This window comes from Callithrix jacchus, chromosome 20 (assembly GCF_049354715.1).
Source record: "Callithrix jacchus isolate 240 chromosome 20, calJac240_pri, whole genome shotgun sequence".
NCBI classification, from domain to species: Eukaryota; Metazoa; Chordata; class Mammalia; order Primates; family Cebidae; genus Callithrix; species Callithrix jacchus.
In genome coordinates this window covers 37733929-37758800 of record NC_133521.1, presented here as the reverse complement: position 1 = coordinate 37758800, position 24872 = coordinate 37733929, and the positions used below count along the sequence as shown (strand labels likewise).

General features: G+C 39.3%; 2 protein-coding genes across 15 annotated transcripts in view; one reads left to right on the top strand and one right to left on the bottom strand.

Moving 5' to 3' along the window:
• The window catches only part of LOC128930282 (uncharacterized), a 968777-nt gene that overhangs the window by 363718 nt on the left and 580187 nt on the right, over positions 1-24872 (top strand). The window lies entirely within an intron of this gene.
• Positions 22471-23959, bottom strand: LOC100391424 (calcium/calmodulin-dependent protein kinase type II subunit delta-like). The gene is made up of 2 exons (XM_017967054.4): positions 23658-23959; positions 22471-23468 (listed from the first exon to the last, which is right to left on the bottom strand). The coding sequence occupies exons 1-2, from the start codon at positions 23920-23922 to the stop codon at positions 22690-22692; spliced, it is 1044 nt and encodes a 347-aa protein (XP_017822543.3). The 5' UTR covers positions 23923-23959; the 3' UTR covers positions 22471-22689.

Here is a 24872-nt window from a genome sequence, read left to right as displayed (position 1 = left end):
CTAATTGCTGACACGGGATACTGAGAATCTAGAATGTTCCAAGTGGGTGGGAGGTTTTGGGTAATGGGGATGGGGAGTGAAACTTTCAGCCCATATTTATGAAGGAATTTGGAACTGCCCGTGTTGCTATTTTCTTTAAAGTATTTCACATAGAGGCTTCTTTCAGCCTTTTACAACGGACTCTAATCCTTTTCAGGGCTAGGATCCTTTTCTCGTCTTTTCAGGGCAGAAGATCCTCAAAGAACTTACAGTGAGGAAAGTTTGAGATCAAAACGTAAGGACTGAGGCAGGAATGAGCACAAAAGCTCTGTGAGTCCAGAGGCGGGGCACTTAGCCCAAGCAGGCAAACCATTTAGAGAAATCTATTTTAAATTGATTGTTTTATTTGCTGGATTTTATATTGACATGTTTTGCTTTGTTCTCAGTGTGTTCTGGGACTGCAGCCTATTCATTTATTATTAAGAGAACGGTAATTATTTCCAGGAGCTCCTGAGAATACACTTTGCTTCCCCTTTGCCTGTTCTCTGCTGAATCTAGTGTAACCTTCACATCTCTGAGGACATCTGTGGCAGGAGATGACAGCCCCCCAGTGCTGGTGGTATATGCCAAAGACCCTGCTCTGGAAGGAGGGCTTGAAGACCACTGCTTCTCAAACTTTAATGAAAATAGGGGTCCCCTGGGATCTGGCCAAAGTACAGAATCTGATTCAGAAGCTCTGGGATGAGGTCTGAGATTTTTTTTTTACTAATAAACTCCCAGGTGATGCTGATGCTGCTGGTCTATGAACCACATTTGGAGTAGCAAAATCATAGAAGATCAGCTGCACCTTCTCCATTGTTGAATATTGTAGCAGGGCTGACCAGAAGCTCGCCTACATCTCATTTGTCTATCTTGCTGGACCGTCGACTCGGTGGAGATAGCACTTGTTTCTTGCCTACAACTATATTCCCAGTGTCAAGCACATAAAAAAATCTCAACAAATATTTGCCAGATAGATTCTTCCTACCTCCTCCATTCCCTTGGAGGTTTGCCTAATCCTGTTGTTCCTTCAGCTTGATGCTCTCCAAGTGTGTCTTGGACTTGTGTCTATGCTATGGGCTGCAGTATAGACCCCCTCATCTAATTCAAGACAGCCCAGATGTCCAGAGATGGACCATGTGTCTTGCAACCCTCTCCTAGAATTGTATAAACCTCATCCTAATTCTTGTGCCCCTGTCTGATGTGAGGTCCTCCTTCCATTGACAACTGCCCATGGTCCAGACCAGCTGGATATTGATCCTAGAGGTCCTCACATCCTCTTGAACTCAATAATTGACCCTGCTGACCTGTTTTTATTATGACTCTTCTGGCTAATTTTTTCAACACGTCTTAACAACTTTCAGCTTCCTGCTTAGATACTTCCTGCTTGGGAATCCCAGCAAAGCTGCATAATTGCAGCTGAGCTAGGCCCATGATGACATGAAGGACCAACACTGCATTATAAGATCATCACCAGTTTCTTAGCTGGAGTTCCCTCCCAGAAACTTCACATTCTCTCCTTAGAATGCATTTTTTTTTTTTTTTTTTTTTGTAAAGCCAAAGGCAATTAGCCATTAGGCAGTTTAGTCTCAGCGTCCTCAATTGGAAAATGGGAACGGTTGTACCTTCCTTGTGGTGTTTCATTTAACATTAAATTGAAATAGAATAGAAATAAACTACCTGGCTCAGCATCTGACACATGGAAAAATGCTTCATAAAGGATTATTGTGTTTATTCTGACTTCTAAGGGTGAATCCTCAAGTTCAGGGAAGGACTCTTGTTATCCAGGCCCGTATCCCTAACAATGCTCAGAAGGTTGGATCCATTAGGGAACAAAGTATAAATAGCTGAAACATAAGGCTGACTCCCCTCCAGGTGGCCCCAGTGATGAGAGGAAGTGGACAACGAATCTTACCAAAAGGGCAGCTACCACATGTTTCTACTCCTAAGGCTTCCCTGGACTTCTTTCTCTTCTAGAATGCCTTTCAATTCTCCATTCCTCAGGTATAGCTTGCACATGTGTATACCCATCCGACATGTGTCTGGAACTGGTTTCACCCTGGTGTTTCTATTTTGTAAGTAGTCTGGTTCATCTTGATTTTTATTTCTGTTTTCTGATTTTTCCCAACATCGTGGAACATGGTAATTTCATTTATTTAGTTAGTCAACGAGTATTTAGTGACCAACTCCTATATGCCAGATACTAGCCTAGAAGAGGACACATTTAAGGATGCAGCTCTGAACAAGCCACAGAGCAGTCATCAGTCCTTACAGAGCTTAAATGTATTTTGCAAAAATGATACTAGATTTTTTCACTTTGTGAGAAATCAAAATAGTGACGGTAACGAGTTCCAATCTAGTAGAGATCTCAGAGGAAATGCATACGCAGTGGTTTTTATTAACCAACCGTCTGACCCAGTGAGTACATAGCTGTGAGAGATACAAGAAAAGATCCAGGAGGAGAGATAGGGTGGATTGATCTGGGGCCATTACACGATTCTTACCGGGAACCAGGTACTCATTAGATGGTGTAGTGACCATGCATTGACCATGTGCTAGGTACTATAACTGGAAAGACAAAAACTGTAGTTAACCAGACCATTTCTTGCTTTCATCGGGCTTAATATCCAGATAAACATTCTTTGTCAGCTTTCTCTGTATCCAAATGAGCTCAGAACCTCTTACCATCTCATTTCAGATGCAAGGGTCCATACTGATCACAAGTTTCATTGAACATATTTTAGAGTATGAGTACATTTTAGATGTCTTTCTGAAATGACTGGGTATACATATGAAGAACTGACTATTCAAACTTTTAAAATCCTAAATCATAAAATCCATTTTTCCAACCTAGCAGATAAATGAACAACCAGCATAATTTCAAGTTAACTTCAACTGACATAATGTTGCCTTTTCCATCTTGGCCTGTATTTAATTACATGAAGTCAGCGTTTCTCATCCTCAGCACTATTGACATTTGGGGATGGATAATTCTTTGTTGTGGGAGGCTGGTCTATGCCTTGTAGGATGAAGCAGCATCCTCACTTCTACCTACTAGATGTCAATGGTATTTCCCCCACCCACTGTGACTACCGAAAATGTCTCTGGATATTATCAGACATCCCCTGGGGAACAGCTCGTCCCATAGCAGAGAAACATGTGTATCTGTGCTTTTCAATAATGAGAAGGATTTTCTGAATTATATCTGATCTGGTATTGAGTACTGGCTCTTCCACATGCACACTGTGTCATGTCGGACAGGTGTGTCTTGAGAGTCAACTCCTTGTCTGAACAAAGTAGGTGATGAAGTCTATGAGCCGGAGATGTGTGAGTTGTAAAAGATGGCATGTGGAAAGTACCTGAACAGTGGACAGCGCGTCTTTCTCTTTAGACAGCAGAAGTGAACATTGCCCAGAATGCACTGTGCTTGGAAAATGCATGTGCTGCAGGCCTAGTGGCTATATTGCTGAGAAAGAACTAACCTCGAGGTGGCTCAAGAAGTCCCTGATGGAACATCAGTGATATGGGGCAATACTTAAAAGTGCAAGCTTTGGAGGAACACAGACTGGATTTGACTCCTGGATCCACCATCTTCCTGCAAAGATCTTGGGCAAGCTGTGTAACCTCTGTGCCTCAGTTTCCTTAGGTAACAAGTGTTGAGAATAGCAGTCCTCATTTCACAGTTATGGTGCTGAGAGGATTAAATGAGGTCATGAATGTGAAGCACTTAGCACCATGCCTGCTGTCCATAGTCAAGTTTACTTCATCACTATTAGTTCTTGTTGCTATTACTGTCTCTGCTGTTTCACTCATGGGTATGTCCCTTGGGGGACTTCAAAGCAGATTGTGGCCTCTTTCCAGGTTTCCTCTCCTGCCAGAGTAGCTCAGTCAACAGCTTCCCTAATGAGCTCAGGACTTCATCTGCAGGACCCTTTGTTTTCCTAGTAACTCTCTGTCAACATTGTTTCTTTCCTGCATCAACATTATACCAATTGCATATTTACCAGCCTGCGTGGTGCCCAAGACTATCAATTACTACAATGGAGTAAATGATATTCACTGTTAAAACAGGGTAAATGCTTATTTCCTTTACACAATGGAAGAAGCTGTTCTAGGCTGTTAAGTAAATAACTATAAATAACACACTATAGAATGCTTTACATATGCTTTATCATACTGAACTGCAGCACTCTGAAGGAGCTGTTATGGCTGGGTAAATTTATATGTGTCTTTATACACTACCCAAAATACATATTTACACGTACTTAAAGTCCTATACTAAATAGTCTCTATAGCAACCAGAAAAACCCAGAAGCCTTATTAAGCATGCTTTGTAGTATTTTTAGGAGTTTAATCATTAAGAGCAAGCTCATAGGCCATGTAGACACCAGGGAACATGAAGAAAGAAAGTCTTTATAGGAACAAAAGAATGAGGCTGGCTTTGAACCTGGTGGGAGAGAATTTTCTTTTTTTAAACTAATAATCACCAAGGACCTTCTCTTTAGAAGGCAGTGCTGTTCGGGGCACACCAGGCACAATTTTGGAATTACAATCTGGTTTCTCAACTGAGAAGGGAGATTCTTCAATGAATACATTCCAGCCAAAGATCGCTTTCAAAGTTTCCTCTTTAGTCACAGTGAGAAAAGATTTCCTTGTCATTCAGAAATGAAGTAATACATGATGTCTGTGTTGAAACTGAATCATACCACTCTTTGAAGGGAAATTCTAGAGGTTTCGCTGGGGTGGAGCCATATCTCATCCTTTGATTATTGTGGTTTTCCAGATAGTCTGTGGTATGCTGCAGTAATAATTAACCTAGTGACTCAACACTGCCAAAATTGCTTTCTTGTTCATATAATTTGTCAATGCCAGTTGGCGAAGTGTCTGCTCCATGCAGTTCCTCAGGGACCCTAGAGAACCCCATCCTCTTGTGATATTACCACTTCAACACTTGCTTTCCAGGGTTCTGAAGCAGGGAAGAGAGAATTGAATGGGTGGCTTGGTGGCCTGGAAGTGGCGTGGCTCATTTCCCTTCACATCCCACTGGCCAAAACTCATGTCATATGCTCCAATCAATCTTCAAAAAGGACAGGAAGGATAGGGGAGCCATGTAGACTATTCAGGGAGCACTGATCATCTTTGGGACAAATATTAGTTACACATCAGAACTGTGCCAGATGCTTTAAATTACTTCATTTTTTATTTAAAACTACTTTGTAACATGAAATCTCTCCATTCACTGATGGAGAAATAGGCTTGGGAGTTTTTATTTTTTATTTTTATTTTTTATTGAGTTTTAAGTGACATGTTTAATGTCACCCAAGAAGAGTAGGAAGGGTGAATTTGACATTGAGGTCATATACGGTGAACATAAGTTACTCTGTGACTTAGCAGTTTCACTCTTAGATACTTTTTCAGAAACTCATGCACATGTTCACCTAAAGACATGTTCATATTCATAGAATGCTCATAGAAGACCTCTTTTTAATAGTCCTAAAGTGGAAACACTTTAATATCTACAATGGAATAGATAAATTGATTGTGGTATATTAACCCAATGGAATACTATACAATACTGAGAATGAATGAGTTGTAGTTATATACAAACACGGATGCATGTCAGAAATACTGAGTAAGAGTCCAGCCACAAAATAGTTCGTGTCATGTGATTCTACACTTTAAGTTTCAAAGGAAGCAAAATTAATGCAGGGTGATGGGGGTCAGGTTAATTGTTACCCCGAGGCTTGATAGAGACTAAGGTTACACATACAGAGCTCTGGTGTTTATTGTAATGTTCGTTTATATGGGTGTGGTTGGTGCAAAAGTAATTGCATTTTTTGCCATTGAAAGTAACAGCAGTTACAAAAACCGCGATTACTTTTGCACCAATCTAATAGTTATATGGGTGTGTTCAGTTTGTGAAGACTTATCGAGCTACACACTTACAATTTGGGATATTCCTTTATATATGTTAGACTTCACTAAAAGTTTACTTGGAAAAATAAACTTTCAAAAGCATGAATTATAGACTCAGATCAAACTGATTGCGGGGCCATTTTTCACCACATGACAGTCATGTCTTCCCCAGCCAGACTGAAGCGAAATTCCTCCTCAGCCTTAACCAGTCCAGTTTTTTCCCACTTCATTAACACAGTCTATCTATTAAGATGTTTTTGTAGAAACGCAGTTCAGGTAGAAGTTTGAGAGAAACGTCAGCAAATTTGAGAGAAACGTCAAAGTCAACTACCATTCATACTAATACTGATTTTGGTGAGATAGTTCTGTTTCCTGAAATCAGATGTAAACCGGAGGTCTGAAGAAGATTCGGGGAAATATATGGAGTTACCTTTCTCCTGAGGTTAGAGGAATGTACATAGTCAAGTTAGAGGAGAGAGAATAAACCTACATTAAAACAAATCCCAAATCAAGACTCCTAATACAGACTAGGGAGGGGAATGTTTCCATCTGTTTCATTTGGAGCCATAATAAAACTCAAAAGTCATTGTTCCCCTTCCAGCAACAATGAATTACAGCTGAAAGATTAATCCCATTGGTTTTTTCTTTTTTCTGCCTTTTCCCTATCTACTGACACACCCACCACCCAAACCAGCAATTTAGTGTGGAGCTTTGACTGCCAGCATACAATACTGTCTTAAGGAAGGCATTAGAGATAATCCCTTAAAACTGTTGTATAAGCACCTCCTAGTTGGCAGCAGAAGGCTAAACACAAAATTGCAAGATGAGCTTGAATTGAATTCTGCAGCTTTCTTCTGTCATCATGTTGTGGCAGTTTGGTGTTCTGGGCTTTAAGCAGCCACACGGCAGGAGAAGGACTTCTACTCCTAATGGAAAGAGCTTCTCTCCCACCTGCCCCTATCCAGAAGCCATGCTTGTGAGATCATGGTTTTTAAAGACCTTCATCTTTGTCTTTAAAGATCTGTTGGATTCTTAATCAATTGCACTCTTTTTAGATCATGCGTCCTTGTAAGACAGTGCGGTTCAATTCAACAAATAATTAATGAGTAGCCACTGTGTGCCAAGCACTAGGTATTTAGATAAACTCTGCCTGGCAGAAGAAACTATAGATACTATCAATTATTTTGCATCATAATGACTGTTAATATAAAAGTTTACTTGGAAGGCCATAAAAGTTTATGGTTCTATATGAGCTGCGTTTTGATGAATGGATAAGAGATTTCCTGAAACTGTAGATGGAGCCTAAAAATATAGTTGCACAGAAAACTGGAAAAAGAACAGAATGTGATGAGCAATGGGGGATAAGAAGTCGATAGCAGCCATATCCTGATAGTCCTTGTATATCATACCATTATCATCATCATTATTATTGTTAAACTTTCCTCTCTTGTTGGCAAAGAATGGCTATTCAATAACCTTTCAAAGAAGAGTAAAATGATAAGATTTTATTTTAGAAAGAGCATCTTGGCTACTAAAGAGCCTAATAATGATGTGTGTATTTTAGAAAGGGGATGTCAGAAATATAAGGAGAGCTGGAAGGAGACTGTTGCAGGAGTGCAGGTGTAAGACACTGGAGGCAGGGCCAGGTGCAGTGTGGCTCACACCTGCAATCCCAGCACTTTGGGAGGCTGAGGTGGGTGGATCACTGGAGGCCAGGAGTTCCAGACCAGCCTGGCCAACATGGCGAAACCCCGTCTCTACTAAAAACAAAAAATTAGCTGGGCGTGGTGGCATGTTCTTGTGGTCCCAGCTACTCGGGAGGCTGAGACATGAGAATTGCTTGAACCCAAGAGGTGGAGGTTGCATTGAGCTAATATCATGATGCTGCACTTCAGCCTGGGTGACAGAGTGAGATTGTCTAAAGAAAAGAAAAAGGAAAAGAAAGAAAAGGAAAGGAAAATAAAAGAAACTGGAAGCTGTTTCAGAACTCCTTCCTGGGGCGCCTTCTATGTGTTCAGAAAGCATTCACTGATAAATTCTATTGAGATGTGGCTCAGACTATGAGAAGATTTATATGAGCTGGGTGAGGAGAGAAATGTTTTATTTGTACTAGAACAAGATGAGGAAGAGGGAGTAAAGAAGAAGGGGACAGGGAGTGGAGGATACCTATGTAAAACATGGTTTTTTTCTTTGAGCAGTAACCTCAGATCTTCAATCCAAGCCTACACATATCCTGTGGTTCAGGGAGTATACAGCAGTATTTTTTTGTGGTGTGGCAAACCACAGCCAAAGCAGGCTGTAAGGACAGCAGGACACAGTGAGCCGTGGGTATGTGCAGAGAACTCTCTGAGGACTTTAAAGCCCAAGGTTGCTAGGATTGGCTTCATGTCATGGGGCTGAACAAGAGTGAGTTGACAGTGACTTGGACAAAGGCTTATCTTCTCAACAGTGATATCATCCCAGGGGTAGCACAATTTGGTTCTTAAGGGGCGATAACAAGTTTAGCTTCTAAGTATGTAAAGCACAGCTCTGCACACAGTGCATGACCAGATATACAGTGTCTATCTGTGACATTAAAATTCCATTGGAAGAGATTAGAAAAAATGTGTTAAAAGGCATTTTAGGAAGATGATAAGGTTGAGAATCACTGGAAAAAGGGAATGTCAGTGGAGATAAAGAAAAAGTGGATTGGAGAGACTTTTTAAAAAAGGAGAGAGAGAAAGAGGAAGAAGATTCAGATGCTGAGGATACTTCTAAGGTTCTAGTTTAGAGTTTTTGGGACATTAATTGAGATTTAGACTGAAGAGCAGATTTGAGGTGAGTGGGTTTTGGATTATTCAAATTAATTTGTGATCAACATAAGATGGTTACCTTCATTAAAAATAAATCAAATTATTAATTATGATAATGGTATCAAATCTAATCTACATTTAAACTGAACATCTCTCACATGCTGGACTGTGCTATGTCGTTTACCTAGAGAGCGAAATTGTGTCTTACTTTGTTCTGTGAATATCTTTTGTGACATGGACACAATCTGCCACATTATTTCATTAGCCTCAAAACTGCAGAACAAATGACATAATGATGCCCTTGATTTCTCAAGCCCACTCTTAAGTGTGGGATTTGTATTATCTCTAAGGCAGAGGGTAGATGCTTTCTGGGCACCTCTCATTTTCTCTGCAGCCCTCTGATGTGTGAGCCCAGGAACAGCATAACTTACCTCTATGGGTTTCTCGTACGTTTAACCGACATCCCAACTGCTTCAGCTACCTATACAGTTTCTGCAGTGAAATCCAAGACCACATTGCCTTCCAGGGACTATGTATGGTCTTCATCATTTGTTAATCGCACTGTTGAGCTGGTGGGAGTTTATTATGGTTCAGGGATGTGGTACAAAAGGTAGGGAAGGGAGCACTCAAGGGGACTGAGAACCATTCTTGAACACGAAGAGAGAGGAAAGGTCACGGTTGTGTAGAAGATGAATAGATGCATAGAAAGAGAAAGGAATTCATCCTCTACTGCTTTTGGGAAATTGGCCAAGACCTGATGTTTTAGTCAGGAGTTTCAGTTTGAGGAGCACCAGTGCAGTCAGTGGCAATCCAGATTACTGATCCCAGAAGGGAGGGACTTGGCTGCCCGACCCTAAGGGAATTAAAGATGTGTTGAACCAGGAAGAAACCTCAATGAGAGGACTCCCAAGTGTATAAACACACTTAGAAGGTCATGCAAACAGATAGGATTTTGGCAGGGTAGGAAGAAAACTGACAGCATCGTTAACCAGTGAATATGAAATTGTGGCTTCTTGTTAGTTAAATGCATGACTCTAGCTCGCTGGTACTGAGATGCCAGAGTTCCTGATGCGTATTTTAGACAGTCCTGGGAATGCTGAGAAATGGTGGCAAGATGAGACAGTCGGTTGAAACAGCAATACCTTGTGGAACTTACGGAAATTTGAACTTGTACAGATATAATGGAGACCCACCTGGCTTCCTTGGTGGTTTTTAGTTGTCCTCAGCATCTGAGAGAGGCAGGGAAGAAGGGGAGGGGGATAAAATAGCAAAGGCTGATGAAAACATCTTCAGAACAAAAGACTTTCCTCCAGTCACTAAATCCTTTTTTCAGCATTTCCTTCCCATACCGACCCCATGCTCTGCTCTGCTGGGCCTTTCTCATCACTTCTAAATAGAAGCAAAATTCAATTTCCATCACAGAGACTTGCAGAGGTTAAGTGGAGTCACACACGCCAAATGGCCAGCACGGGGTCTGTGCACAGTCAGTCAGTCAAAGATCCCGGTTTTCTTTCTTCCCTCTCATTTATGTACATTAACGCTAATCGTCATCCTCTTCTTCATACTCCTTCTCTTCATTCTTTTCACCTTTTAAGGGACAATCAAGGTGTTTCAACTATTGAGGGTTGTTGTGAAGGGGGCCTTTTCTCTGTGTACCTTGTTCACTCATTTATTTATTCAGCATGTTTTTACTGCACACCTATTTTGTTCTAGGCACTATGCATGGCTCTGGGCATGCCCTGATGAACAGAGAGGTTGTACTTTCTGCCCTTGCAAAGCTTCTGATCTGGAGGGAGAAGTAGACAAGCAAGTTAAAGAAATGCCAATGAATGCTGCAAGTGAGATTAAATAGTCTGCCACATGAGCAAATAGGGAATAGCCACCAAGCTTTGAAGAATATCACGTCCTGGAGATAATGGCCTCTAGGATAAAGCATGAACAGTTCTGTGAAGGTGTGTTGAATACTCCTCATGTACCAGGCACTGTACTAGGCTTTGGAAATATACAGATGAATATATTACGGTCTGAATGCTCATGTAGACGGTAGCTTTTCTGTTTTGTTTTATTTTCTTTTTCGAGACAAGGTTTTACTCTGTCACCCAAGCTGTAATGGAGTGGTGCAATCCCAGCTCACTGCAGCCTCCACCTCCTGGGCTCAAGCAATCCTCCCACCTTGAGGTCTCTCCTGAGTAGCTGGGACCACAGCCATGCACCACTATGCCTGGCTAATTTTTTTTGTATTTTTTGTAGAGACAAGGTTTTACCATTTTGCCCAGGCTGGTCTCGAACTCCTGAGCCCAAGCGAGCTGCCTGCCTCAGCCTACCGAAGTGCTGGGATTACCATGCCCAGCAGAGAGTAGTTTTGACAAGCAGTAAATATAAAGGGTTATTTCAGTAGATTGATTAATTTCAGTAGGGTGTTTTTGAACCAGCTTGGTAGAGACGATACGTGAGTTAATTCTGGACAAATAAGTAGCAGTTAGGGAAAAAAGGATGGAGGGAGAAAATAAAGGGCGTTCTAACAGAAAAGCATAAGCAAGGCATAGAGCCTTGAAAAAGTGAATCTATGATGGATGCTTTGTATTTAGTGTCATTGGCACACATAGCTTGAAGCTGGGGCGGGGGGACAACAGAATCTGGAACACCCTCAATATGCCAATTACAGCAAGCCATGGTCATTTTGACGAATCACTGATTAGTGGTGGTGACTGGATCATACTGTGCTTGATAAGGATCACCCTAATACCAGTGTGGAGAAAGCATGGAATTTGAAACCCAAATTAGCATGACCACTATACTAGTGGTACCTACAAGCCTTGTGCTTTCCTCCTTCCCTCCCTCTGTCTTCTGGGCTGTTAGAAACATGAAATCTAAACCCAGAGAAGGACCACTTGGAAGCGAACAACCTGTTATCTTGAATTTCCCCTCTAGACACACAGCCTTGGTGTGGTTTTATACAGCTGCATTTAGAGCTGATGATAGAATCATTGTTTTCTTTTTTCTTAGCCCTCCCATGACACAAACCAAGAAAAAAATCATAATAAAATTTTACAAGTTAGCTGCCACCAAGAATAAACAAGAGAGCACTATAAGAAATGAATCAGAGGCTCTAACTGAATCTTCTCTCAGGACAATAACTCTAATGCAAAGCCAGGGTCTGAGGAGGTCGCCATAGAAAACTCTCCTGGGGCATTTCTGAGGAGAAAGGAAATATTCTCCACCTGTCATCTTCACTTCACGTCCTAATATGTCTGTCGATGTGCAGAGAAAACATCATCTGTGGCCTCTGCTCTGAATCGAGGTTTGGATAACCAGGGCCATTAAGGTGTCCCCAAGGATCACAGAATTAACCCCCTGTGAACACAGAGAAGCTGCTGCTACTAACCCACCCAAGGAAAGCTGCCTGATTCTAATCATGGCTGAACCACAGTGTCACTTGCCATTAGGTTCAATTGGCAATAGGTTTTTTTCTTTTTAAATTACAAGATTACCTTTAAATTGAGTATAGGAGCTCATGACTGCTGTCCATCGCAGGTAATCGGGAGTGATTTCATTTTACCCAGGGACAATCTGCCTCTTCTGGAGTCTCTGTTCATTAAGCCTCTGTCTCTCTCAGGCTCCATTTAAGTATCTGTGAGGAATACATTCTGCAGAAGACGTTGCATGTTTGCGTTTAGAATCACCTCCTTTGTTGGTGGATGATTCTTTGGAGCTGGATTCTCCTGAAGCCTCTCACGTGTAGAAGATGAATGTGCATTCAGTGCATCCTCCGTGTGGTCTCTTGGATACAGATGACAGAATTAGGCTGACCCCATGACCTCTCCAAAAAATCACTTGAAAAAAAAAAATCTAAATTTCCGATCATCTTTTGTTGCTTTCAATTGAAGCAACTTTAGTATAACTCTTATAGACCAAGTCACAACCTTACTTATCCATTATTCATTCATTCATGCATTTATTAATTCATTTTATCTACTTATTATATGTCTCCTGTGTGCCAGACATTAAGCCTGGCATTAGGCACAATGGTGTATTGGGAGCTTATAATGTAGTGGTGAATAGACAAAATTAAGCAGGTGATTCTATCACACTGTGATAAGGCTGTGATGTGGAGAGAGCTGGAGGTCCAGTCTAGGGACATTGGCTATGGTCTTGAGGCCACAGGCAAGTCTTCTCAGAGACTTACATCTGGGCAGAGACCTGACAGTTGGGAGTTTCACCGGTTGAAGAGCTTATGCAAGCATCTGGAGGTGAGAGAGAAGTTTAGGGAGACTGAGAATGGAAAGTGGGTATGCATGTATGAAGAAAGCAGAGTGGTGATCAGTTTATCCAGCAAGCATGGACATAGAGAAAGATGGCCCATATCTCAAAAGCTTTGCGAGCCCCATAAATGAATGAAGACTTTATCCTGAGTGCTAAAGAGAAGAGAGGAGAGATCTGATCAGAGATGCATTTTGGAAAGGTCGCTGTGGACATTTTACTCATACTGGGTGACTGGTCTTCTGGGGATCTGATGTATTTGCAAGCCTGACGGGACCTCAGATAAAATAAACCTTTTCCCAAAAACGACCTCTAACCTGCTGCATCTTTTAATTTTAAACGTTTCCTCCAAGAACACTGTCCATGCTCTATTTATTCCAACTCTGCAAGTACTGAAATGGGGTCACAGTAAGAACACATCTAAAGAGGGTCATAGCCAAGAGTTGAAGGCATGACAGCAGCATCATTACCCATGGCCCTAGACCCTAGCCAGAGGTCACTGGTAAGTGGAGGAAGCTGTAGACTTTGTTGCTGCAAAAAGTAATCTAAATGCCTGCAGTTTTGTTAAGTCCTTTTGCTTTACTGAGAGAAAAAGTTTAAACACTTGAGCTATGGGTTGTAACATTTCTGACATCAGCCAGAATCATGTTAGAGAGAAGACTGGACTGGGAGTCTCTAAGATGTGGGTTTGAAGTCCATTTCTGTCACTTAATAACTTAGACAACTTACAGGACTTAGAAGTCTTATCTGTTTCGCCATCTAAATGTTAGCATCACTCCCATTTCAAAGATGTTGTGGAAATTAAATGGCATATGCATAGCACATTGTAGATATTTATTGAATGAATAGAAATGAGATATTGGAGAAACCTTGGACTCTATTTCTAGACTTCAGTCTTCTCATCTGTACATTGAACATGTTGGGTTACAGTCTTTTAAATTCTCTCCAGCTCAAATATTCTAGTTTCTTGATGGTCTATTTGGGACATCAAGTATATGAAAATTTGGTTTGGTACCTGATAAAGTTTAAGGACAAGATATAAAAAAATTTCTATCGGAAATTTAAAAAATCCTAGTGACTCTCTGGCACCACTAAAATTGCCCTTATTCCCAAAGCCAGATGATTAGAAGAATGCTAATCTGCTGCTGTTGTTGACTTTATTTGACTGCCTAGTGAAGACTTGGTCTCATAGGATGAGACGGACAGCAAATTTCCTGTAAGACCACTTTGCCCTGTAGAAAAAAAATAATTGATTTATCCTTTTATGTCATCTCATGAAGTACTATTGATGTTCATGCTAAAAACTCTGTGTTTCTTCCTGAATAAGGACTCAAAAGAAGACAATTCTGAGCACAGAAAATCTGATATTGACTGATGGGGTGAGTGTTTCAGATGTTTGCTGACATCTGAAAGGTGATTTGATTTAGAATTTAAGCACCTCTGAGAGTTATGCCCTCTGTATAGTGCCTTTGATGTGTACCCATTTCTTCCTTGCCGTATTTAAAGAATTCATTCTCTCTTAGTAGGTAGACATTGCCATTACTCAGAATGTAATGCTTCTGCGGATTGACCTTTATTTACTGTGTAGATGTAGCTAAAAATAGACATGTGTTCTAAAGATAGGAGAATACAAAGTTTGGGGACTAGATAGTTCATGTGTTTAGGAATGACTCAAATATGCCCCAATCACAATTTAAATATCTCTTTGCCATAGCTATCATCTTCTGTATTGCTGGGGCTGGGTGTCTATTGTTTCATATATTATCTATACTTTTCTTTATTTGGTACTTCAGAGAAGGCAGATTGTAATATTGATCACATAGGACCATCTGGAGGCCTATCCTAAAACATAACCCTCAAACTTTAGGAAGCATAGCTTCAAAATAGCTACTCAGGAGAGAAAAGAAATCTCAGCTTCAACCTCATTTTCTCTGGGAGTCTAAGATGACCCCTTTGAAAATTGCTTCCCTAGTATGCAATCCCATGACGTACACTTTATCATAACTTCTTTATGTCCATCTCGCAGCACAGGCTTTACTTTCCCAGGGGACAGGAGCCCTAGCTTTTCACCTCTACTTTCCATTGTCTAATACGTAGTAGGTGCACAAAATGTTATCCACTTAAGGATAACTATCGATTCATTTTGCATTTTAATCATCCGTCTCACTCATTAGAATGCAAGTTCAATGAAATAGACACTATATTTTTAGAATACTTTGTTAGAAGAGTGCTGGTTATCAGTTAGTGCACAGTAGTTAGTGAATGAATGAATGAATAAATGAAATACACATTAACAAAAACAACCAATTTAAAAAGGCAGAAGGTGATTGGACTGATGACTTAATACTTAGGCACCTAGACTCTACTACCCAGAATAAATAAATTATGCTAAAACTGGCTGTTTAAATCAGGCCATGCAGCACATGGCCTGGCGCCTGTATTCCCAGCTACTCAGGAGGCTGAGGAGAGAGAATACCTTGAGCCCAGGAGGTCAAGACCAACCTGAGCAACACAGCCATACCCTGATTGTAACAAAACAAAACAACCAAAAACAAAAACACACCAGGTATGGTGGTGCCTGCCTGAGGCCCAGCTACTCAGAAGGCTGAGGCAGGAGGATTTCTTGAGCCTAGGAGTTTAAGTCCAGCCTGGGCAAGGTAGTGAGACCCATGTGTCAATAAATAAATACATTAGTCCATCCACCTCTTTATTCTGAATCATCAATATTAGTCTATTTACCTCTTTTTTTTTTCTTTAATTTGAGACAGAGTCTCACTCTGTCATCCAGGCTGGAGTGCAATGGCTCCATTAGGCTCACTGCAACCTCTACCTCTTGGGGTCAAGCGTTTCTCCAGCCTCAGCTGCCCGATTAGCTGAAATTACAGGCACCCGCCACCATGCTTGGCTAATTTTTGTATTTTTAGTAGAGATAGGGTTTCAGCATGTTGGCCAGGCTGGTCTTGAACTCCCAACTTCAGGTGATCTGCCCACCTCAGCCTTCCAAAGTGCTGGGATTACAGGCGTGAGCCACCATGTCCAGCCTAGTCTATCTACCTCTTTATTCTGATTCATCAATCCACTTCATCTGAATAGGGATATTTTAAGAATTCTGGCACTAAAATAATTTCTATATCTATTTTTCTTTTCAAAAAAAGTAGCAATATTGAAGTATAATTGACATAAAATGAACTGCATAGATTTGAAATGTACCATTTGATATGTGTATGCCATGGGGAAACCGTCACACAATCAAGATAATGAACATGTCCATTACTCTAAATGTTGCCTGTGTCCTTTGCAGCCACTCCTTCCCACCAGACCACCACGGATCTGCTTTCTGCCACTATTTATTAGTTTGCATTTCCTAGAATTTTTATATAAGTGGATTATACAGTATGTACTTACATTTGTTTGGCTTCGTTCACTCACCCTCATTATTTTGAGATTAATCCAAGTTGTAGTGTGTATCAAGAGTTTATTCTTGCTTTGTTGAGAAATATCTCATTGTATGAATATAGCTGTTTGTTTAACCATTTACCTGTTGATGGATATTTGGGTAGTTTCCAGTTTGGGGCTATTACAAATCAGACTTCTAGAAACATTCACGTAAAAGACTTCGTATGGACAAATATTTTCATTTATCTTGGGCAAATATCTAGGAAAGGAATTGTTGGACCATATGCTAGTTAGATGTTTAACTTTTTAAGAGACCACTAAGCTGCTTTCCAAAGTAGTCGTACCATTGTACATTTCCACCAGTGGTGTGTGGGACTCCTAGCTTTTTCACATCTTTCCAACACTTGATGTGATCAGTCATCTTGGTTTCAGTCAAGCAAACAGATATGTAGAGGTATCTTCTTATAGTTTTAATCATCATTTCCTTAATGACTAATAATGTTGGGTGCGTTCTGTGTGCTTATTTCCCACCTATGTATCTTTTTATTATTGGGTTTTGTTATTATTGATTTTCAAGAGTTCTTTATATATTTTGGATACAAGGGTTTTTTTTTTTTTCCTGGCATATGATTTGTTTATATTTTCTCTCAGATTATGGCTTGTCTTTTCATTCTCCTGAAAGTGTCTTTTGATGAGTAGACATTTAAAATTTTTATGAAGTCCTTTTTATCAGTTTGTTTATTTCTGGATACTCTTGGAGGAATGTGTAAGAAATCTTTGCATAACCCAATGTCAAAAAGATTTCTCCTAGAAGATTTTTAGTTTTAGCTTTTAATTCAGGGCAATATGTCTCTCCCCTTCTCTGAGTCTAAGACTTCACTGGAAGTCACAGCCAATGTGATAAAACAGATAAAATAAATGAAATATAAAAATTTTAATAAATCCAGGGCTATTTTGTTCAAAGTATAAAGTTAGTATTTTCAGATGTGAATATTCCATTGTTCTAGCGCCATTTATTATAAACCTTGTCCTTCGCCCAGTTAATTGCCTTTGCAGGTAGTAAAAAATCAGTTTCTTGTATCGTGATTATTGGAGTTTTATTGTAAGTCTTAAAATCTGGGAGTGCTAGCTTTCCAGCCTTATTCTTTTAGAAAGTTCTATTGGCAAATTTAGCTCCTTTGCATTAGAATAAGATTGTTCAGTCTCTATTAAAGAAACCACACTGGAATTTTGATTTGAGAAAACTGACATCTTAATCGTACTGAGGCTTCTGACCCATGAACACAATAGAGTGTATCTTTCCATTTATTTAGGTCTTTAATTTGTCCAGTGATGTTTTACACATGTCAGGGTACACATCTTTTAATCTTTGTCAGATGTATTCCTACACATTGTATATTTTTAATTATATTTTTAAAATTTCAATTTTCAGGGTTATTTCTTCCCAGCTTTATTAAGGTCTAATTGACAAACAAAATTTCATATATTTATAGGAATGTTTGGATATATGTATGCATTGTGAACTGATTAGATCAGCTAATTCACATGTCCATCACCTCACTTCCTTATTTTTGGTGGTGAGACAATTGAAAATTGACTTTCTTAGCAATTTTAAGTATACAGTATGTTATTATTCACTATTGTAGCCATGTTGTACAATAGATCTTTAGCACTTTTTCCTGCTGTTGAACTGATAATGTGTACACTTTAACCAACATCTCCTCATCCTCCTCCCTTTGGCCCCCAGCCCCAGGCAACCATCATTCTACTATACTCCACTTCTATGAATTTGACTTCTTTTTTTTTTTTTTTGAGATGGAGTTTCACTCTTGTCACCCAGGCTGGAGTGCAATGGCGCGACCTTGGCTCACCGCAACCTCCGCCTCCTGGGTTCAGGCAATTCTCCTGCCTCAGCCTCCCGAGTAGCTGGGACTACAGGCACGCGCCACCATGCCCAGCTAATTTTTTTGTATTTTTAGTAGAGACGGGGTTTCACCATGTTGACCAGGATGGTCTCAATCTCTTGACCTCGTGATCCACCCGCCTCGGCCTCCCAAAGTGTTGGGATTACAGGCGTGAGCCACCGTGTCCGGCCAGACTTCTTAAGATTCCATATATAGGTGAGATCATGCAGCGTTTGTCTTTTGCGCCTGGCTTATTTCACTATGCATTATATCCTCCAGGTTCACCCATGTTGTTGCAAATTACAGGAGTTTCTTTTTCTTTTTTTAGTTTGTATTATATTCCGTTGTACATATATACCATATTTTCTTCATTCATCAGTTGACAGACATTTATGTTAATTCTATATCAGGACTGTTGTGAATAATGCTGCTATAAACATGGGAATATAGACATCTCTTTGAGAAACTGATTCATTTCTTTCAGATATATATCCAGAGTGGAATGTGGGATTGATAGATCATGGGGTAATTCTATTTTCATTTGAATTGGTAACATGTAATGTATGAAGAATCTCCATACTGTATTTCATAATGGCTGCACTAATGAACATTTTCACCAATAGCATACAGGGATTTCATTTTCTCCACATCCTTACCATCACTTATGTTTTTGTCTTTTTGATAATAGCTGTTGTTTTGATAATAGTTATTCTATTCTTTTTGAGAACAGCTACTTTTTTTCTTTTTGATAATAGCGATTTCCCTGATGATAAGCCATAATGAGCATATTTTAATCTACCTGTTGAACATTTGCATCTCATTTTTTGGTAAATGTCTATTCAGGTCCTTTACATCTTTTTAAAATTGAGTTGATTACTTACTATTGAGTTGTTTGACTTCCTTATGAATTTTGAATATTAGCCCCTTATCAGATATGTGGTTTACAAATATTTTCTCCCATGCTGTTGGTTTTCTGTTCATTTAGTTGATTGTTGCCTTTGCTTTGCAGAAGCTGTGTAGTTGATATAATCCTATTTGTCTATTTTTACTTATATTGCCTATGCTTTTGGGGTTAAAAAAAAATTGCTCAGTGGCTCATGCCTGTAATCCCAGCACTTTGGGAGGCCGAGGCAGATGGATCATGATGTCAAGAGATGGAGACCATCCTGGCCAACATGGTGAAACTCCATCTCTACTAAAAATACAAAAAAATTAGCTGGGCATGGTGGCCTGCACCTGTAGTCCCAGCTACTCGGGAGGCTGAGACAGGAGAATTGCTTGAACCTGGGAGGTGGAGGTTGCAGTGAGGCGAGGTCACGCCACTGCACTCCAGCCTGGTGCCTGATGATGGAGTGAGACTCTGTCTCAATAGTAATAACAACAACAAAATTGCCCAAACCAATATCAAGAAGCCTTTCACCTATGTTTTCTTCTAAAAGTTTTACAGCTTAAGTCTTATATGTTTTTAATTCATTTTGAATTGGATTTTGTATATGGCACGAAATAAGTGTCAAATTTCATTCTTCTGCATGTTGATATATTTTCCCAACAAGATTTATTAAAGAGACTCTCCTTTCCTCATAGTATGTTCTTGGAAACTTTGTCAAAGATCAATGAACTATAAATATGTGGATTTATTTTTGGGTTATTTTGTTGCATTGGTCTCCATGTCTGTTTTTATAGCAGTATCTATACTGTTTTGATTAGTGTAGCTTTTCAGTATATTTTGAAATGAGGGATTGCATTGAAACTGTGGATTGCTTTAGGGTACTTCAGCAATATTAATTCTTCAAATCCATGAACATAGGATATTCTTCCACTTAATTTGTGTCTTGTTCAGTTTCTTTCATTAGTGTTTTATAGTTTTTAGCATATAGATCTTTCACCTCCTTGTTTAATCTCTAAATATTCTATTTTTGATTCTATCATAAATGGTAATTTCTTGATTTGTTTTTCAGATAATTCATTGTTAGTATATAGAAATGATCATGTTTGTAGACTAAATTTATATTCTGGAACTTTACCAAATTTGTTTATTCCAACGTTTTTTGGTGGAGTCTTTATAACCATGTAATCTGCAAATAATAGCAATTTCACTTCTTCCTTTCCAATTTGGACGTGCTTTTATTTCTTTTTCTTAACTAATTGCTCTGGCTAAGACTTCCAACAATATATTGAATAGACATTGGGAGAGTAGGCATCTTTATTCCTGATATGAGAAGAAAAACTCTCAGCTTTTTCTCCAATGAGTATGATGTCAGCTGTGGCCTTATTGCATATGGTCTTTATTGTGTTGAAGGTATGTCCTTTTATAATTAATCTGTTCATAATTTTTTGTATATTAATCAGTCATTTAATATTATGGCAAGAAATATATACAGTGTCCCATGGTAAACTGCAGTGTTTCAAAATGATAGAAGATAATAAATGTGTAATTCAGTTGTGGCAGAGAGAACAAATCACATTTTTCTCACATCTTACTGCAGAAGACAAACTTGATCTGCAGTAATACTTCAAGCCACATGCTAAGTTAAAAGTGTTAAAAAAAACCACTTTACACCTATTTTTTTCTTTAAATACATGTATGCCACATATAGCTGCTTCACAAAAAGGTTAAAGTAATTAAAAAGGGAAAAATTAGGCCATTATTTTTTCACAGATCTCATTGGCAGGGTAACATGGCTCAATATATTTACTGTATATGTTTACTTTAAATATATATTGTTTAAAATTGTGTAATAACTATCAGAAAAGCTTCAACCCATGTACCCATACATCCACTAGCAATAATATCTAAGATGATTAGTAATTAACACAGAAAGTTGAGATGAGAAAAAAGAAGGTTCGTTTTTGTTGTTTTGTTTTCCTTTTTTGCTTCTGCTTTAAAAATAAGCTTCTAAGGACTGTGAATTACTATCATTAAAATAACGATGATGGAGATTCCATGTACTGAAAAGCATTGCCAGGAAGAAAAAAATAGCACAGGAACTGAATCAACAAAGGAAAAATGAGAAGCACAAAGAAAACCTGGGACATTTCCCTTTTTGTTTTAAACTGGAAAATCCTAACTCCTTGAAGGAATATAATGATACTCTGACTCAAGAGAGAAGCGAAAAAAGCACACATCACAAAGATCAAGTTCAAAACACTTATGAGAATGGCAAACATTTGTAAGCCTCTCTAACTCTAGAAAACTAGCTAGTGATGATGCAGAAGTGACTCTCTCATTCTTCAAGGTGGAGGTGAGTGTGTTTGCAAAACCCCCTCTGCTATCAACTTGGCATCCTCCTGGCAACTGTCCCTATCAGTAAGACATTACAGTCACAGGAGGAACTTTCTTTTTTCCTATGTTTAAACAATTCTAATGCCTCCAACATATTTAGGATACCTATGTCCAAACAAGAGATTAAGCAGAATTATAAACCTTTAAAATTCTGACATTTTTGTGGGCCCTGAAAATAATCAAAAGGGCTAGTTTAGCTACCTTCAAAAGACCTTTATTTCCCTTTTACCTTCATTATGCAAATTTCCCTTTCATTCTCTTCTCACACACTACTAGCCCAGCCTCCCCAAAAAAGGAAAAAGAAAAAAAAGTAAGAAAAGAATGGAGCAAAAGAAAAATTAAAAAGGCAGCAAATAAAAGGAACAAAGACACAAGATAAAGAAAAGAGATCACAGATTTAAGAAAAAAAAATTCAGTTCAGCAAATTCACCAAAAAAAGGTGAATGTATCCTAAAGTGATTAAACTCAGAAATGATGCTCATTTTTCCAGTGTACACGGTTTGACCAAAAATAGCGTGGCTCTATGTGGTAGCAAACCAACTGATTCTTGCTTCTATTTTCATAAGTGATTTTGCCCACATGTCAACCCACTTTAATTGTTAAGCAGCAAAACTTTCAATGAAAACTCATTCATTTTAACCAGGATCACATCAGAAAACTGAAGGTATATATTTTTTTTAACTTTTTCTTTAAAAAATCAAAAGCAAAAACAAATAAGCCAAAACAGATTAACAGCAAAGAGTTCTAAAAAATTTACATTTCTCTTACAAACTGTCATTCAGAGGACAATAGTTCTTAAATCTGTTAAATCTTGGCATGAACAGAAAAACTTGATGAAGAATTGTGCTTGGAATATTGTGAAAAAAATTTTTCTTGTCTCATCTCCTCCTATTGTTTTGCCAACAGTAATTTAAATTTGCATGGAACTTCCCCATAGTTGAAGTGTAAACAATGTATAGGAAGGAATATATGATAAGAGGATGCATCACATATGCATTACATGTAGGACCTTCACAACTTCGTGCACTCAGAAACATGCATGAAGAGGAGGAGAGGACGGCCCAGGGTCGCCATCCAGGTGCCTTGAGAACAGAGAACGCAGAAGTGACACTGTTGATATTTAGTTGGTGGGTACTGCTGGTGACCACAAGCGATGAAAATGAACATTCTGCCACTTTGCATCCCGGCGGTGCCACACACGAGTCTCTTCTGCCTGCATTGTCCTTGGCATTCCACTGCCATCCATGTACTGTGTGTACAGTGTTTTGCAGGCAGCATCATCCCTTACCAGATGTACATGAGGGTTTAGAATAATAGTGTGGATTGGTTTAGTGCTTTGGGGCAAAGCACTTTCAAAGTAGAATTGGTGAAAATCCATCCCTTCCACTAACTTACCCAGAGCTTCAGGTTCAAAAGCGGTAAGGCCTGGGTCACAGACTTTTCTGTGGGCTTCAAAGTCTCCGTTGTTGATAGCCTCGACCAGTTGTCCAGTGGCTTTGGTAATCTCTTGCTTTCGTGCTTTCACATCTTCATCCTCAATTGTTGTATTTGAACTCTCAGTTGACTCCTTTACTCCATCTGGTTTCTTCAACAAACTCTTGGCTACTGAGAAATTCCTTGTAGCCACCATAGTCGTCAAGATGGGACCCTTTAGTTTTCTTCTAGCATTAAATTTCTTAAAGCAGTCTATAGTCTCCTGTCTGTGCATCGTGGAAGCCACAGCAGAATGCTGGCAGATCCATGGGTGTTTGAGTGCCTCTGAGGCTGTGATACATTTGGCAGGGTTGGTAGTAAGCATTTTATTGATGAGGTCTTTGGCTTTAGGAGTCACCATATCCCATTCCGGTGATGGAAAATCATAAGCTCCAGCCTTGATCTGCTGATAGAGTCTGTGTTGATAAAAAAACTTCTTGCTTGCTCCTGCTTTCACCATGTGTAGTGTCTGTTTCTACTTTCCTTCCTCCCGTGAGTAAAAGCTCCCTGAGGTCTCCCCAGAAGCAAATGCTGCCATACTTCTTGTGCCAAAGTTCTTGGAGGTGAACCGTGAAGACATAGTGGCAAGAAAATCCTACAGTGAAGCTGTAGTATTTTCATCCCAGAAGGGTGGACACCCCACCAGTAGAATATAGGGAATGACACCACATGCCCACATAGCCACTGGTTTTCCATAAGGATCTTTATGTAAAACTTCTGGAGAAATATATCCAGATGTGCCAGCAAAACCAAAGCACGCCTGCTGGTCACCTTGAACTTCTGTGGCTAAGCCAAAGTCTACCAGTTTCATAGCTGCTCCCTTGGATTTGCTAGCTAAAAGCAAATTCTCAGGCTTCCGGTCCTGATGGACCATGCCCATCTGATGGCGGTGTAGCACAGCCTCCAGGATCTGCTGAATGCAATGATTTCAGGTCCCTGTGAACTATGCCATTGAGGTGACACTCATTCACACTTTCTAGAATCTGCTGTATACAGCGAGTGGCATCAGCTACACTGTAGGATTTTCTTGCCACTATGTCTCCAAACAGTTCACCTCCAGTAACTTTGGCACAAGAAGTATGGCAGCATTTGCTTCTGGGGAGACCTCAGGGAGCTTTTACTCATGGCAGGAAGGAAAGTGGAAACAGGCAGTACACACGGTGAAAGCAGAAGCAAGAGAGAATTTTTTTTTATCATGAAATAATGTTAAACTTTGTCCAGTGATTTTCCTGCATCGATTGAGATGATCATAGGTTTTTATACTTCAGTCTGTTAATGTGACATCACATTTCTAGATTCGTGTATGTTGAACCATTCTTACCTCCTAGGTACAAATTCCACTTGATCATGGTGTATGATCCCTTAAGGTGCTGTTGAATTTTGTTTATTAGTATTTTGTGGAGGATTTTTCCTACCTTTGTAAAATAAGTGTGGAAGTGTTCGTGCTATCTAATTTTTGGAAGACTTTGAGAAGACTTGGCATTAATCTTATATAAATGTTTGGTAAAATTCACCGGTGATGTCATCTGGCCTTGGGATTTCCTGTGTTGGGAGTTTTTAATTACTGATTTAATCTCTTTGCTCATTATTGGTATGATTAGATTTTTAATTTCTTACTATTTTAGTAGGTTGTATGTTTCTCAGAATTCAGTTGTTTATTGATGGTATATAGAAATACAATTGGCTTTTGTACATTAATGTGTGTCCTGCAACTGTATTAATCTCATTTTTAGTTGTAGCACTTTTTTTTGTGAATTTCACCATACTTTCTATGTAGAAGATCATGTCATTGTCATCAATATCATATTAACAAAGATATTTTTACTGTTT